Source organism: Hetaerina americana, unplaced genomic scaffold (genome assembly GCF_022747635.1).
Source record: "Hetaerina americana unplaced genomic scaffold, ioHetAmer1.1.p SCAF_1, whole genome shotgun sequence".
Lineage (NCBI taxonomy): Eukaryota > Metazoa > Arthropoda > Insecta > Odonata > Calopterygidae > Hetaerina > Hetaerina americana.
This window is the reverse complement of record NW_027286069.1, coordinates 13,759,549-13,777,336: the sequence shown is the minus strand read 5'-3', so window position 1 is coordinate 13,777,336 and position 17,788 is coordinate 13,759,549. Positions and strand designations below refer to the sequence as shown.

General features: G+C 35.1%; 2 protein-coding genes and 1 pseudogene across 2 annotated transcripts; 2 read left to right on the top strand and 1 right to left on the bottom strand.

Annotated features, from left to right (window-relative positions):
* Nucleotides 1–939: 939 nt before the first annotated feature.
* On the bottom strand, nucleotides 940–4,747 carry LOC139688562 (N-acetylglucosamine-1-phosphotransferase subunit gamma-like). Its single transcript, XM_071586117.1, has 6 exons — nucleotides 4,477–4,747; nucleotides 4,253–4,381; nucleotides 4,075–4,158; nucleotides 3,895–3,988; nucleotides 3,411–3,614; nucleotides 940–1,521 (listed from the first exon to the last, which is right to left on the bottom strand). The coding sequence occupies exons 1-6, from the start codon at nucleotides 4,593–4,595 to the stop codon at nucleotides 1,291–1,293; spliced, it is 861 nt and encodes a 286-aa protein (XP_071442218.1). The 5' UTR covers nucleotides 4,596–4,747; the 3' UTR covers nucleotides 940–1,290.
* An 894-nt stretch (nucleotides 4,748–5,641) lies between these two features.
* On the top strand, nucleotides 5,642–13,130 carry LOC139688570 (thioredoxin, mitochondrial-like). Its single transcript, XM_071586125.1, has 3 exons — nucleotides 5,642–5,948; nucleotides 6,037–6,160; nucleotides 12,652–13,130. Exons 1-3 carry the CDS (start codon nucleotides 5,728–5,730, stop codon nucleotides 12,769–12,771), a joined length of 465 nt encoding a protein of 154 aa, XP_071442226.1. The 5' UTR covers nucleotides 5,642–5,727; the 3' UTR covers nucleotides 12,772–13,130.
* Nucleotides 13,131–16,245: 3,115 nt separating this feature from the next.
* Nucleotides 16,246–17,149, top strand: LOC139700131 (PHD finger-like domain-containing protein 5A; annotated as a pseudogene).
* Nucleotides 17,150–17,788: the final 639 nt, after the last annotated feature.

Here is a 17,788-nt window from a genome sequence, read left to right as displayed (position 1 = left end):
AATAAAAATCAGTATAATTAACAAATATTTCATATTTCTTTATTAAACCTTTGCTCTAAGGTTCATGTTATATACACCAGGTATACCTCTGCAGTATATGATAATATATAGAAATAATATTTGGTTTTAGGAAAGAGAAATAAAATAAAGGATATGCTCATAAACATATAATGTTCGGAAAATGTGTTTACAATTGTGAAAATATAAACAACAAATTTCCTTGATTTTGGAATTACTGAAAACAATGCCCCTTGGAAATTTCACCATAGAATACTATGACAAGAAAAATGAAAAAGATTTAATTATTGGCAGTATATCATTTTTATCTGTATGTCAATGTTTTTTTATAATTGTGGAATCAATCTATGTTTTTGCCTTTGTTTTTGTAAAAGGGTTATTCCCTTCAATAAATGCATAAATAAATTTGTTTCACTTGAAAAGTGTCTGATAAATAATACTATGATCAACTGAGGGATTAAATTCACATTCTCTCATTTTTCCTGTATAGCTACAGGAATTAATACATATAAAAGTATGTTTAAGAGTCCATTATTTATTTGACTGCATTTTAATCTCTAAAAGAACTATATGATTATGTAATATCAATTTATAAAACAGAGTATTAACTGATATTTTTTTAAAACTATGTATAAGTCATATGCAAAACCCTTAGCGAAGGCAGTAATTTGGCATCTAATTGAAATCACCAGTTAATATGACAGATGTATATTAGGATGCATTTTGGAGAGTGATGGGAATGATGAATACTCATAGTAGGAGGGGAATGTGAGTGGCTGGAGTTGATTATTGTAGAAAGGATTATGGGAGAGAGAGGTCAGTAGAGGATAGGGCTGGATATGAAAACATGAGAACCTGGGGGCTGGGGATAAAATGTCATTGCATTGGTTTCCAATCATTTTGTGATAAAAAAAATAAAGGTGATGTGAAAAAAATTTTATTGCAAAAGGACAAAGTCCATGCATTAAATAGTACAAGGTCAGTTTTGTGATCTTGCTAGTGTCAGACCATCATGAGAAATCACAGGCAGCACAGAAAAAAGAACCCTAATTTAATGCCTGAATACAAAATGCAGGGCTTAGTACCAGGTCAGCTCAAACTCATCTTTCACACTGAACACTGTGTTTGGTTTGGAAATGTAACTTTGGATGCAAACGCGGTTTCACAATGGTGCCATTTGTGTGAATAAAAACTAATGGTAAAAACCATTTATATAAACACAATTGCAAAAAATGTTCAATTATATAAAAATAATTTATTAAATTATAATTATTAATTAATTGAAGAATTTTTATTTTGAATCTTTATCAGTTCTTTTTTTACTTCTTCCAGTTGGTGCTTCAAAAGATTGAGCTCTGCTTGGCAACTAAACTGATTTCCAATAGTGTTGTCCACATTATGAATGACAGTACGATCAGCACGTAAGGATATTGTTTGCCCATTAAATAATGGCAATATATACCCAGCACTTCTGAAAATAGCCTCCAGTCCAGCACTGTAATCCTGCATAGTAAAAAAGTAAGCAGAGTAAAACATGTAAGTATGTCTTTTAAAACCAAAAAGATATACTAACATTCAGAATCAGGTGAAAATGAGTTTTATTAAATTATCATTACAAGTTAGGAACTTTTTTAATACATTCCTTCTTTTGAGTAAATAACTAATCATAGAAGCAATGTCGGACAAAATAAGACTGTGGAAGGCTCAGGCTTGAATCTTAGAAGTGGCAGGATTTTTCAGTGATATCCCAATCCCTACTAGGGGAGCTGCGGGGCATTTCAAGTGGAGCACGCCATCGGTTAGATTTACCTTACACTGTAGACCGCTAAACACCTAATTTTTAGAGTATCTAATGCCATTGCTAGATTTCTCATCAGCTTCCCTCCAGTTCCTGAACATCCTACCCCTACCAAATCACTCATATCCATCGCTAATACCTGTAGTTGCATATCAATAGCTAATAGCCATATATATTACTAATTTTAGTAATGAAATAATTTCGGAGTGTAAAAATCATCCACACATCCCAGTCAAGGCGAATGATTTTTAAACTCTGAAATTATTGCATTGATATGCACATTAGCAGATGACTCTGTTAGTTACCTCTGCGGCATCTTCTGCAGTTTCTTTGTAATTTTAGTAAGTTCCAAATAGATTGCTTTATATATATTATAAATATGAATGAATTTCCATATAATTGAGATAAATCCATCTGTAGGCTGCCTTTATTTTTATGGATTATTGGGCATAAACACAGGATATTTTTCATCATTTAACAGCATTGTGAGTTTATTGTAAAATTGCTGATTAAATGTGATTTAAAAATCTTATCATGATGCATATGATTTTTAAAGTTTATTTAAAATTCTTTGGAGAAAAAGCAATGATGTGATGACTACATAAGCTTCTTATAAATGCATTATTATAACCGAAAAAGGACATTCAAACATTTTTCCTATTCCAAAAAGGAAATGAGCAGAAAAATGTGTCAACTTTTGAGCAATTAACCTTAGATTCATGCATTAGAATTTTTACATGAATACATATATAAAATCAGATGGCAAAACTATAGATTTATTTAATGACTATCAATTAAGCTTTAAAAGTGGCAGGGGAAAAGGGCTTATTGATCTCATATTTACTCTTAGAAATTTTGCAATGACTTCTCAAGATATTTACGGCTCAAAGATGCAACTCTAGAACAGCCAACTAAACGGTTTCCCAGTTAATTGGTGACCGCCCATGATATTAAAGGAATTCAACATTTTTAATTATAAGCGAATCATATATTGTCAACAATTACAACAGAATTTAAAACCAATTAGTAGTTTTTTATGAGAGGCGACCGACAGCTACGGTACTTTGCGCCATTAGGGATGGATGGGATAGGAAGGGTGAAGAGAAATCCGGCGTTGGCATTTGCCTACTCTTGTCGAAGTTACCCGACAAGGGGTCCACAGTTTAACGTCCTATTCGACGGAAGACGTACTCACTCAAAAGCTCTCCACAAAGCACCTCAAGTAGTGATCGGCATAGCGATGAAAAATATTTGTTGCATCCAGGATTTGAACCCTCTGGGTGGGAAGCCTGTATGTTAGCCACCGCACCATTCCCATCCCTATTTAATAAGATTCCAAAGAAATTTTCCATTTTCACAACTAAGAATATCGCATATGTAAGCTTACAGAATGAAACTGTGAACTTTCCTGATTCCCAGAATCTTTGCCAACATCCAGTAGTCAATTTTCTCTTCAATTATCTTTAGATTGCCCATGAGTGAATCAGGAGGAGATATCAGGGCGATTGAAATAGATGCCCTATGTATCTAAGTAATAATACAGAATTTTATTGTGTTCTACACATATCTACATATTCGTTCCATAATTACCAACCTTTTCAGATATATCTCCATGAAAGAGGCCCGTTTCAAGGATATCCCAGCGCAATCGAAGTTCTGGAGTTGGCAAACGTGGATATACCAACAGGGAATGTTCATGGCAAGCCAGTGGAGTGAAGAATATGCCCTCATACACACAATGAGCACCAGGTTCAACAACATCCCTCAATCCTTCTTCTTTCCCACACTCTATGTGTAGCTTCAAATAGTATAAACAGGAAATAAAAACGAACTTATTAGGCATTGATACATAAGTGAGACTAGGATTTTTAAAATGTATCCAACTTGTGGAATCATATCATCAAGTTTCTGAATAGGTACCCATTGAACCCTCAATTCAATCCCTTTCTTGGGATTAATTTGATGGAAAGAAGGCAGATTTTCAGATTTTAATATCGCCAATCATTTTAATAAAGAATATAAAATCGAAGGAGTGGAAAGAGATTTGGAGGGAGTGGAATAGAATCGAATCAATATACCACAGTTGATCGCTCTTTGTCTCCACATGTATCACCCTGTAACAATCGCATTGCAGCAAAGTGGTTTCCTTGTACGACCCACTCACCCCATATCCTGTGATAAAAAATTGGGGTATGATTCAAAATTCAAAGCTTTATACGTCAGAATTATTTAAAATTACCCATAGAGGCTAAACCCACCCTAAAGTGCCTTTATATGAGTTCCAAGATTCCAATAATTCAGACTGTGTGATGTTTTGAAATGGGCAGAAATTGTATTTATACCTATGAAAAATATAAAACAAATGTTCACGGCGTTATCAGACTTTCAGTGTTTAAATCTCAATTGACGTGTATCGTCCATCTTTGTCATACTCACTTTGTATCTACCCAAGAGAAGCATTTTCCAACGAGAGTTCGGAAGTGCTCTGGCCCTGAAAAGTTGGCCGGTTTGATGGAATTATGAACTTCTGGAATATTTCCATCTCCAAATTCCGAGTTTCCAGGACTTAGAAAGAAACGTAATAATAATCAATAAAGTTATACGGCTAATATCGCAAGGAAAGCTATCCTTCAAATCGGATTTAACATTTTGCCACTCACTCATAATTTATTGTTTCTTCTAGTACTTTAATAGGCAACATTCGCACAGAACCACCATCCTCGAACAACACCCCCGCAACTATACATATTAGTATGATTAAATCTAAAACTTGCGTCATCGTGACATGAAAATCCAAGTTTCTAGATTCAACGGCACTACGTTTCTAGAGGCAACGACCACTAAGATAATTCATGTTGGTTGAAAAATCAATAAGAGTACTGCCCAAATTCTTCACAGCTGCTTCTTCCTGGCAATAACAAATAACATTCGTATTGCGCCATGCATGGCCTGCATCCCCAGCGGATTCGTGTCGTCGGTATTACAAATCATCGAAATTGTTTTCATGTTTACCATCGCTGTCATAACCGCAAATAATTGATCAACGAGTTAAACCAATAGGCACATGTGCATGGGAATTAGTAAAAAAGGCGGCGTCATCATGAATGTCCTCGTACATTGTAACTACCACACAATGTTCGGAAAGTTCAAATGTTACGAAGTATTATTTTATAAATTCACCAAGCGCCATAAAATTTTGGGTTTCTTCCACTAGTCGAGTATTATCAGTTCGTACGTAGAAAAAATTGCTAGCATATGACGATGGAATGTGCAATTTTGATATATGCATTTAGTTTCAATATACTTAGTACTTATATTATTTCAACCTTAATTTAAACTTGTAGAGAAGTAAAATTTTATTATGCTTTGCTCAAGTTATAAAGAGCGACTTCTTTTGAATTTTAATTATATCCCATATATATTATGGACTGGACAATTAAGACATTGTTGAATTTTTGTAGCATGACGATTGTTCGGTAAATAAATATTTCTGAATCGAAAATTTCATAGTGAAAATTGTATAAATGTGCCGTCTATCATGTCGGAGGTAGGTTTGGTATCCTGCAATGTAGAAAGAGCATAAAAATGTTTACCCCACAGGATTTGCTGCTCGTCTCTGTTTTTTATTATTTGAACAAATGTGGAAATTATGATTAAAATAAGATTAATTTTCGTCTATTTTAAACGGATAATATATATTTTAAGTGTATTAATTATGTTATTGGCTGTACGTGTACTCTTTAAAATGTATTTTAATTTGTGCCAGTTTAAACCTCCCGCCAGTATCAACGTTTTTACGAGAACAGACGAAAGAGAAATCAGAGCATATGGCGCAATCATCTACGCATTGGTCATTCTGATCTCAGCTGCCTTCGTTGATAATTTGGGTAAAATTTTTGCACAGGTCAGCCATGCAGTTCCAGACGATTTTAAGGCAGTCTGTATTGAGAAATTTTGTAGTTCGCCATTCCAAATCCGTAAACAATCTCGCAGCGTCGGCAAGTGGTTATGGACAAAGGAATATAAGTACAAGTAAGGTGCAGTTTGAATCATTTAAAGTTCAAGACCCAAAGGATTTTGAGCGGAAGGTTATGGGCAGTGAAGTTCCGGTCATAGTTGATTTTTTCGCAACGTAAGTATGTTCAGGCGACACTAATAATACTTAATGTAGTGTAATTCTTCTAATTTTCAACTTCTGTAACTGGCCATTGCTCGTGCAGGTGGTGTAATCCTTGTAGAACTTTGGGCCCGCGTTTGGAATCTGTCATCGCGGAGAAGAAAGGAAAAGTGAAATTGGCCAAGGTCGACATTGATGAGAATACGGACTTGGCTTTGGAGTACGAGGTAAAGAATGACAGCAGTGTGTTTTTTTTACTATTCAAGCAGTCATATCAATCTAGCGTCCAATATCGTATAACTTAAACTAATTACTTAATAACGGTAGCTAAATTTTATGTTATTGTTAGCATGCTGTATAATTATTGCCTAAGTATGTTATCGTGGTAATTTTGTGAGGGAATCTGAAAAGGCGGTGCTTAAGATTCGTCAATCGTTCAGGATTGCTTCGACTATTAACTGAGAAATTCAATTATATTTAATGACTCAAAACTTCAGTGGTTCAAAAAAATAATATGTGATAATTCTGTTTTCTCTCTTCCAAATCCTCATACCCAGTGCACCTAGAAGCTTTTGAATTGGTGGTAAATGAAACGACTTTCGTTAAATATTAATGCCTGTGTATATAGCCTTGTGAGTGAATTTCGGGGATTTCACAACTTTTATTTATTAGAAATTATCAGTGTACTGGTCAGTATTAAATTTTGAAATAACAGTTTCTAATGTATATTCTTTCCTCTCATGTACATCAACGATAGAGCACTCACCACTTCGTATGATAATCCCTTAAATAACCAAGTCGCATCTCCCCTATGATATATTCTCAGAGATGGCCAAAATTAGGTCAAAATATAACAGCGGAGGGAAGGGAAAGAGGCGAAAGATCAACAACTTTTCTTCATTGATCATTTGTGTCTTAGTAGTTACTACAGTCTCATATACATACTTATGCACCATGGACATAGTAATGCATACCAAAGAATTATATATCAGTAATGAAGGGCGTGTAAATTTGGTGATAAATGGGTGTCTTTCACCTCAACGGCGTGGTACACAAGAAATATAGTATCTTACTAGTGAAAAATAGCATTTAAGTATAGGTGTGTATTAAGCCATCTTGGAACATATACTAAATAATCAAGACCTATACTAAGTCCTGAATAAATCTCAATATAATTAAACCACTTTCTTATTCTCTTGGTAATTTTATTATAAAAGTCGGGAGATGGTATAGTTTGGAGTTGGTATGGTATGTTACCTTTACATAGCACTCACATTTTAAAGAATTTTCAGTGGCCTCATCAACGTCCATTATTGCTAGTTTACAATAATGCTCGACAATAGGGCTAAGCATGTTTTCAGAAGCATTGTAAATATAGTCTATTTACAGTATCTGTACTGAAAGGAAAACAAACAAGGAAGTGCTAGGCATGGTGGGGGAGGAAGGAGGATTGTTGCATAAATGAATAAGAGTCAGGAAAGATAGATTCAGAGCATTTTAAATTGGCAATGGGATGTTGAAGACTGTGTTAGAGGGGAGAATCTGAGGCAAATGAGGAAGGGGTAAGAATAGGATAGGAGTGTTGCACGGAATAAAGGGAGGAAGTAAGTATTCTTATTGGAAGAGGGGTTTGTTGTAATGTTGGATGTCAGGTTATGTTTTGTGAGATTAGAGAAGGGAATTTCACTGTACCTTTTGTCAGCTTGTGTCCATCCGTAACCTACATTATCCAGTAGATGAGTGATAATGTTAATAGTATTTGCAAACCATGTTGGGTCAACTCATTTTGACAATTACTACCAAAACACAACAATAGAAACAATGGTCACAACATAGTTTCCACTTAAGCAGTCTTTGCAGTCCTGTCATTCTTTTGTCATCACAAATGCAGGTTAAGATTCATGCAAATTGCCTGAAATTATGAGTTATAAAACTCTCCTTACTGTGAGAATACATTGCAAGTATTCCCAGAAGCAAATTCACAATCCATTTTCAATTCTCCAATTTAATGGTTCCTCAATATAATTTCATGAACTGCCACCACTTTGGGGGTGAGATGGGTATATGAAGTGGAATCCAAGAGAGGGGAATATGCCGATGTTTCTTGGTTCCCATGATATTTGTTCTATGTATGTTTAAGTCGTGATAGCCCAGCAATCTGTGTCCTCTGCGAGCCTCCTTAGTGTTTCACTCTCTCAATTACCTTGATCTTTGGTGGGAATTTAGAAATATCACAAATAAAGTACTCATAGGAAATCCTTGTTGAACTTAAACCAGTTAATTATTCATCAGCCTTAATTCCAGCCAGCGGGTGGATTTATAAATAAACTGGAGTCACTACTTCTGTATTTGGATTATTATGCTCTCATTAGTAGCTTTTCTAGTAACTTGAATGATAGCATTGTAAATATTATAGTTAGTTCTTACGTATCAAAGTATAGTAATTACAGATCCGTTATTCCTGCACTATAATTAAAATCGCTTGGTAGAGTGGAAGAGTTTCCACTGATTTGTAACTCATTCATTGTAAGATTTTTTTAGGATAAATGGCCTGACTAGCTAATTGTCAATTGATCACTATTTGGTAATATCCGTTTCTATACTGGTAACAGTATAATATTACAGCATTGAAAATATATTGATACGTTTCATAACATTGATAAAATATAACAAATATGTAAACTACTCTTTTCCTCAATCTTATTTAAATGTCCAATAAATTAGTCATTTTCATCTGCTTATATTCTTGGTGTGGGTCGTGGTAGTCCAGAGGTAGATTGTTGGACTACTGACCGAAGGGCCTCTGTTCGATTCCCAGGCAAGCCTCTCTGGGCACCTGCAGCTCCACCCAAGCTAAATGATTTTTTGAGTACCAGATCTTCTTGGGAAAACATAACCAGCAAGGGGAAAGGAACTGGCCCCCCTACCCTGATGTGTGAGTTTCACACGCCATCAGACTTAGTACTGGTTGAACCCGATCATCACCTGCAAAACCGACTTTCAGGTTGATTTCTGTGTTCATGGTTGTTTATATATTCTTGGTGACACATTTTCTTCCTGTGAGGTTAGCTGTTTTCCATGGCAAACAAATCTCTAGACTTTATAAACTCAATCTTGCTGGGTACCATACCTAACACAGCACCAACCCATTGCAAATATGATTGAAAAAAAACAGCTGATGCTTTGTACACAGACCCTCAAATAAAGCCGCTTAAGATAGAAAGAGATTTCTGTCACCAGAGGCAAGAGCAAGACAGGAGGGGGAATATTTAACAGAAGTGGAATGAGACTTGGAGAAAAACTTTTACTCAAGCTGAAGACGTTTTCCCTTGCTGCAATTCTAATATTCACACTATGCCATAGTAAATATTTTCGCTCTAGACAGAAAGGACTGATCCAGAAGAGTTTTGCAGAACTTTGTAATTCACTTTCTACGCTACATAAAAAATTAAGTCTTGGCAAAGTTTATATATTTCCAATGTCACAGTAACTTAAATTTAACAAAAATGTTGTCATACTTGTCCAAAGAATTTCCCAAAGTGATTAGCTTAGTGCGTCATATGGGTCGCTGCAAATGTCTATGACAGTGTTTTAAACCCAGGTCTCAAGAAGCTTTAAGTGAATTTCTACCTGTTTCATGTAGAATTAAATCTGTTATTGCTAGGAATATATGTTTGCTAAACATTAGCAATTATTCATCTTCTAAAAATCCTTATAAAGTTATTGATTCTAAACAAAAATCATTTTAAAATGCTGTTCTAATGTTGCTCCATTATTATCACATCATTGATTAAATTTCAAAAGTCAAAATCACAAACATGAGGTCATTCAAATGTGTCTGAACAAATACAAGTACATGAGTGTGAATTAAGACAGGAAGAATGGAAGGCATAACCTTGGTTGAAAACAGCACATGTCAATGAAAATAAATGACAAGAGCTTTAAAAAAGGCCTCATTTGGATGTTTGTACTTTTGAAGACTGAGTGCATGTACAATAGTCATTTTTGAAGTATCAGTTGGTAAATGAATTCTATTTTCAGGACAGCTATAAGGTAAATTATCATGGAAATGTCCCAAAAAAAGGATTTTGGATTTATCATAATTTTAAGAAAGCATTCAATGGAGTAAACAGAGTAAAGAAGGTAATGAATATTTTACAGAGAATGGGAGTAGATTGGAGGGGCTGGTGTTTTAATCACAACCTTAACATGCCTCAGACTGCTCAAGGGGGTGTGATGAATGGAGAGTTCAGTGTTAGACAGAGCTGACACATGGAAGAAATGGTAAAAGAATCATGGGAAGAGCTAGGGATAAGAATGAATGAAGGTGGGAATTCATAAAATCTTAGATTTGCTGATGATCAAACTTCTGTTGCCCAATCAACCATACGTTTACAATCATTATTAAGCATATTAGATTATCATTGAAATAGGTATAGGATGAGAATCAGTGTAAACAGAACAAAGGTTATGCGGTTTTAAGAAAAAAGTTTAAGCTATGCTATAAAAGTTTAGAACGAAAAGTTTAGCAGTGGAACATGTTACATATATTGTAGCGTTTTGGACAAATTTGGTCAAAGTAGATGGGACATAAAAAGAAAAAAATACATTAGGCAAAGAAGCTTTGACCAGGTGGAAGTTAATAATAATAATACTTTATTCATTTTGAAATATGGTACAACCATATTAAATGTTGTAAATATAAATATTATTTAACATATAAACATAAGTTCTTAAATGTGATGAAGATTGCCACAAAAGAATTCATATAGGACAGAACCCTGGGTAGGAGAGGTTGAGGGAGAGAGAATATGAGGTCGTTAAATGGAATGAATAGAGACTATGAGTGCATACATGCAGTTGAAGAAGGGTATTGTAGCATAGTGTATCTGGTTGTCTTTTTAGACAAGGTTTAGAAATGTAGCTGTAGAATGTCCATCCAAAAGCCACCTGGAACTGTAGACTCATAAAAAATGTCATTATATTATGTATTAACTACTATATGGTAAAAGACTCTCCATTCTCGGGATGTCACCGCGTAGGTTGTTTTTCTGACAACAGTTTAGCCCGTGTTTCAACAAGCGTCTTCAGGTCGAAGTGATGATTTGACCTGAAGACGCTCGTTGAAACACGGGCGAAACTGTCAGAAAAACAACCTACGCGGTGACATCCTGAGAATGGAGAGTCTTTCATCTGAACGCCACGAAAATCTACGATCCCATGCTATATAGTATTTTATGAAAAATCTTTTGCACTTTTGGTATCCAATGCTGGGCAGAAAAAAAAATGAATTATGAAGTTCTCGGCATAGATGGCGGTAGGGAGAAATTCAAAGAAGGATTTTAATACAAGTTGGATAAGTGGATGCAGAAGATACTGAGGGGCAATGGGATGCTAGAGACAGTAATGAAGAGTAGAATGCTGGGATAGTAAAGAAGGAGGAAAAAAGATGGCATGTTGGGTGGAATTAAGGTTGGTAGAAAATATGCAGAGCTAAAAAGAACTATTTATTGCAATATGTAACATGGAGTTCAAGGATGTTTTTGTGCCATGCTAGTTAAGGCTAAGGAGCACAGTAGTGTATGGTGCCAAAGTCTATTGAGAACAAATCATAACCCATAGACTCCTATTAGAAGGAAAAATAGAGGGAAAAGTCCCAAAATTAAGGCCAAGGGATACATACATGGGACAAAGAAAAAAGAAAGTACATTGCAAAAAATACCAGGAACTAAGCCAATTAGCATTAGATAGGGTAGGATGGATGGATGCAGTTAACCAATCTTAGGATTGAACAACCAATGATAACACTACAGAAAATAATTACATCTGAATATGATAAGGGCCTAGAGTGACAGACAACGTTTGGGTGGGAGCAAATGGAGCAGACACACTAGGCTTAGAAAAAGGTTCAGTCTGTGTGCTAAGTTATTTTTAAAATTTTTTGCTACTCGTCTTTCATGATAAATCTGCCTCCTGATGGAATTGCTAATGTTTGGACATCTCTGTCAGTTGACCAAATTTAAAGTTGAGTTAAATTTTCATGTCTTTGTTCAGGTTTTAATTCTTCTTTTCAGAATTGTATATGAGCAAATGTGTGTCACAGGGTTTTAAGATTCACAGTAGTTAGTTCATGGATTAATCATTAGCATAGCATGTGTTATACATATAAGAATTTTCAAAATTGGATTCTTTGACTTATTTATTTGGCATTTGTCCTATCCATATCGGTGCCTATCCATTGATGATACCATTAAAAACAGTAAAATCTTAAAATTTCAGTAGTGTGATCACCGAAATAACTTATATGAGACAAGAAGTTAGAAACAATGACATCTCTCCCCCATCCTATTTAGCATATGCTAAGCAAATGTAAGTTCATATGAATTTTTCATTACTTTTTACCTGCCGGGTATTCATTTAAAATTGGAAATTGTAGTGATTTAGGTGCTGTGTAGTAAGGAAAGTGTTGAATTAAGACTCGAATTAAAAATAGGTACCGAAATATTTTATAATGGCAAAGATTAATGGAGATTAGATTTATCTAGTATTTTTAGTTAAATCATTAGGTGTTATTTGATTTTATGAAACTATTTTTACCACTGAATTTGATCTTTGATATTTAATATCAAAACCCCTCTGTGAAGTATTTTGTGGATAAATTATTTATTATCATTAGCTCCATTTGTCCACTTTTGCTTATATGTTATTCACATTTCAGGTAGCATCAGTTCCAGTTCTGCTAGCAATTAAAAATGGTAAAGTAGAGATGCGTCTGGTTGGCCTTCAAGATACAGATAAACTGGAAGCTTTTGTCAATCAAGTACTAAAAAAAGAGTAAAATTCTATTTTAGATTAATCGACATATGAGCTAATGACCATATCCAAAGATATGTTATTTTTGTGCGATTATAATTGAAAAAAATATGATTAATATTATTTAGAGAACTTTATGAAAGAATTTATTTATTTAAATGTGCTTATCGTTATTGTTGCATTGATTGATGATTGTCTCATTGGCATGAGATATGCTGGAGTTGTTACCGATTCTTGAGATACAAATGCATTCAGTGAAAGATTAGAAGTACTCAAAAAAATTAATTCATTTGAAAGTTCGGAGGTTTCAATGATCTGTTAAAAATCATGCTGTATCCTTGATGTAAATAGTTAAATAAAACTCCTTATGCCAAATATTGTAAATATGTACCTTCATTGACCACACTATTGTAATCAATTTAGGTGTATTGTTACTTTATTTCATCATTCAGTATGCAGTAAAGTAATGTTTATATAAAAAAATGACTGGAAGTATAATGTAATGGGTTGACTATCTTTATTTATTGTTTTGAGCTTCCGTGATAATTTTTGACTTCTGAATGCTGTCTGCTTGGCTATGCAGTCTGTGTGAGATTGGTTTTTTTTGCCACCATTAATCAAAATTCTTCCATGTGAGCAAGAAAGCATCTTCATTAAGAGTGAATGAATTGATTTAATTTGTCAAACATCCATTCTACAGCACTGACCGATTCATCTTTTTTCCAACATTTACCAGTGGTGATGCTAGAAAAAGAAACTTGAGAAGGATCTGGAGATATCAGAAATATCTTTTAATGATGGCACCACCCAAAAAATGATTAAATAGGATGGAACTATTTTTAATGCAAATATATTTACACAATCATCCCCCCTCCCCCAAACCACCACAAGTTCATGTGGTGAGTGGTGTTCAGGCACCAGTTGTAATGCTGAAAGGTGCATTTATGTATAATGGTGAAGATATATTGGGAAGCATAGATGACCTTTGCACCTGAACATTGAACCATTCACCGAAGTATGCTTTGAAACTGGCCATTGTATGATGGGCTGAGGATAAAAGGGTGTGGCTTCGTCCTATTAGTCTCAGGCCGATTCACTGGAAAAAATACTATTAAGTACATCTTCCCTCATAGGCAAAGAAGAAAGATGTCTTAATCAAAAATGTTTGATACTAATAGTGTTTTTAACCAGAAGTTTGTAATAGAGCTTTAATATTTCCTTGACAGTACTTCTCAATATTTCCAAAATCTTAAAAGTATTCCATGTAGTGAATTTAGTTTCATCTCACATTTGGTTCTGCTGTGAAACTTAAAGGCTTGAAATATTGTCACTTGAATGAGAAAGAAAAGTTATAGGTTTCCTCTAACAAGTCGTAATCTTGAGAAAAGGGATGTGTTTTGAGATAGCACAATAAGGATCAAGGATGAGGCACCCTTGATGTTCCATCAAATACAGTTGTAGAACAGTTGACATTAAAATTCCTAGGTGAGTCATGATAAAAATTGCTGGTAATGAGAAGACCGGCTGGACTGTTGTTCTTACATGTTACCCTGATGGTTCAAAACTCCCTCAATTGTTAATCTTTAATTGAAAAATGCAGCCTAAATAGAATTCTACATGGAACTTACATTCATGTTCACCCCAAAGGATGGATAGGTGGAGTGGGCTTGAAGCTATGGAAGTGTGGCACAGTTGTCATGATGGCCTTCTGAAGTAATCATCTTTGTTAGTGAGCAATCAGTCTACCATCCAGAAAATTGAGACTGCAAAATACCTTGCCACTGAAAGGAAGATGCATCTTGCTGTGATTCCTGGCGGATTAACTTCTTAATTGCATTCTCTGAATGATTCAGCCAATAAATTATTCAAGGGATCTATGAAAAAGTGGATAACATTAGTTGAGGCGCCAACTCATGATATCACACAGACAGGAAGAATTGAACAAACCATCGATTGTTTGGGCGACAAGTTGTGATAAGACTGATGTCTGTTGTGTTCGCATGGCAATGTTTTTATTGCTAAGAGGAGCCTAATGCCGATGCTTGGTTTTTGTTAACCCTTCCATAATCCCTGAATATCTTACAACCTACTGATTTATCCATCTGAACATGATAGCACAAATGGCCTTAGTCATTTCCATAACTACAAAAACAGAACCGGATTGGAAGTATCAGTTCCTGAACGCCACATGTGATGGAGTGGGCTTGTAAGATGGGCAAGGCGACAGTTGATATTGGTGTATGATTGATCGGTTGATCATTTTGTATGGTTGGGATGTCTCAGACAAAGACTACGAACCAAGGGAATAAACTTTTAATTGGCATAATTAAAGATTTAATCAAATTTTATTGGGCATATTCACTTCGTAGTTTACATAACCTATTGAAACCTGGGTTTCATTTAGATACAAAAAATTTTCAAGATATTAACAGTTTTAAACAACTTTGCTGCTTTCTTGGTAGGCTCAAACTTGAGTACTGTTCCAGTTTACGGTTCTACTGTTTTGGATTAACACAGTCTGTACACTCCTACATTTCATAACTTTGACCGAGGAGATAAAACCTGACTTCGCACACTAAATTACTTTTCTTCATTTCCATGTACATTCTCTGTATCTGCCTTCATTCTGTTCAGGGGCACATGGAGAAATTGTGATAGGCAAAGAAGCTTTCACTAGGAGAGAGTTGATGACAAGGACATGGAGTAAGAATCTTAAGAAAAGGCTTGCTAAAACTTAGATATGGAGCGTAGTTATGTACAGCGCAGAAATATGGTTATTAAAGCAGGATGATGGGTGTAGATTGGAGGCTTCAAAATGTGGGTGTGAATAAGGATGGAGAAGGTGAAGTGGACAGAAAGGAGAACGGATGAGGAGGTTGTAGGTATGGTGGGGGAGGAGAGAGGATTTTTGGGATAAATCATAAGGGGACTGAAAATGGATGCTAAGCATATTGATTGACAGTGGGACATTGAAGACTGTGTTATAGGGGAGAATGTTAGGCAAATGAGGAAGGGGTAAAAATGGAATAGGAATATTGGGTGGAATGAAGGGAGGAAGAAAGTATATGGAGATGAAGAGGGACTTGTTATAGAGAAGGATGATGTATTGTGTTTTGTTAGGAGATACTTATTTGGTAGTTGTGTCCATCAAAATCTACCTTAACTGGTAGATAACCTATAATAATAAACAATTTCTTAAACGGACTATTTTGCGCTCAAGTGAGGGCGCTCGACCACCTGCAGTGGTGAAACCAGTAAAACTCAGAAATTGAGTGTGATTGTAATTTACCACCTGATTTGTAATCACGGTGAAATTACAACCTTGTGATTCATTATCAGGGTTGGCGGGGTTACACAGTAGGCTGAAACAACTCTCCACACTTACAGACTCCGATCCGCAACCTGTAATAGCACCAATATAATTTGGTGATGGTACTATTAAACTTTTAGCTGTAACAAGTGATTGCTTTTCGGTGACCGGTGGAATTTTAATGTAATTATGGCTAAGCATCATCCTGACTTGATTTACTGTCGCAAACAGCCGGGAGTGGATATGTATTTTGAAAAAGGTTTTTGAGTCTGATAACACTTTGATCACTTCCTGCAAATATTTGTAAGTAAACATTTAAGTTGCGTCAGCTAGGGCACATATTCTTAACATTGTCATATTGAAATGAATTTTACTGAGCTGTATTCGTATTCACGTCCACATTATTTAATGGCTGAAGTTCACCCATTCGCTAATTTGGTATATAATTGCATTTAGCATTGGATAGTATTGCATAGATGGAATCAAGCAGGGAAATCGAGCCATTGTTTTCCATTTTACCTTTGTTAGAAACCATTGGGCGATCGTGTGAAAAATGTGTCTCTCATTCAGCCATGCATTCCAGTCAGAATTTGTGATAAATGCAACTATGGGTCCTATGAGGAACGTAGCATCACATGTGGAGGACCTGGTTAATCTGATGCGTACTATTGCAAGAAATGCTTTGTCCAGGAAAAAGACCTAAGATTATACTGCTGCGCTATTCGCTTCTAGGTTTGAGCGATTAGTAATACTTTTTTTAATTCAATGAAAAGATGTATTTAAAATACACCCCTTTTCATGCATATGCAAGGAATATTTAGTGACTTAAATTTTGTCAGTACTAGAGTTTCAATTTTCCTTGTTATCATTTGTGGGCAATTAACAGTGTAGTAATTGTGTAATTAAATTTTTTAAATCTTTGTTGATAGAAATTCCAAGTGATTTTCAATGCATTCTATGCAGCGTTGTTCATTTACCTCTGGTTTTTTTCTATTATTTACAGCATGATGGCTGTCCGAAAATTGTAAATCTAGGTAGTACAAAAACTGACTTGTTTTATTAACGAAAGAAAGATGGATTCAAGAGGAGATAATAATAAATACAACAGCACAGGTAGTTTTTCCGGCATGGAAGGTTGAATTACAAATGTATACGATATATTGTGATTAAATAACAATTGTGACATGGAAATTAAACATGCAGTGAGCAAACTTTATGCACTGTCACATCCCCATCTCATTAACCTACCAAGTCAATTGAATTGTTTCAGCCTAATCTCATTCATGTTTTTGTCCGTCAATTTTCCCATGACAAGAAATTCTAAAATTGTATCCTTATTCCAGTAGCCATAGGATATCATTGGAAAAAACTGGTCTCACCTTCATTTCGTTTTTTTTACAAATCTTTCATGACTGGTATTTGCTGTCATACGTGTTGTTATATATGATGGTGATCGTATAAGTTACATGTATGGTTATTTTATTTTAAATAGAGTTCACTTAATTGTGATCCTTAAGTCAGTGTACTCATTGGTGCCTCAAATGAAACATTCGCGCATTTCAACTCTTCAGTTGAATCTTGTACATGGCGTGTGCCAAAGCAATCACCACACCAGATCTTACTTCAATCACCACACATTGAAAAGCTGAAAACTTTGACATTTTGTCATACGCTGTCATTAATAGTAAGCAAGTCCTACAGCGGCAGTCATTTCCCCACTTAGCTTAAACTA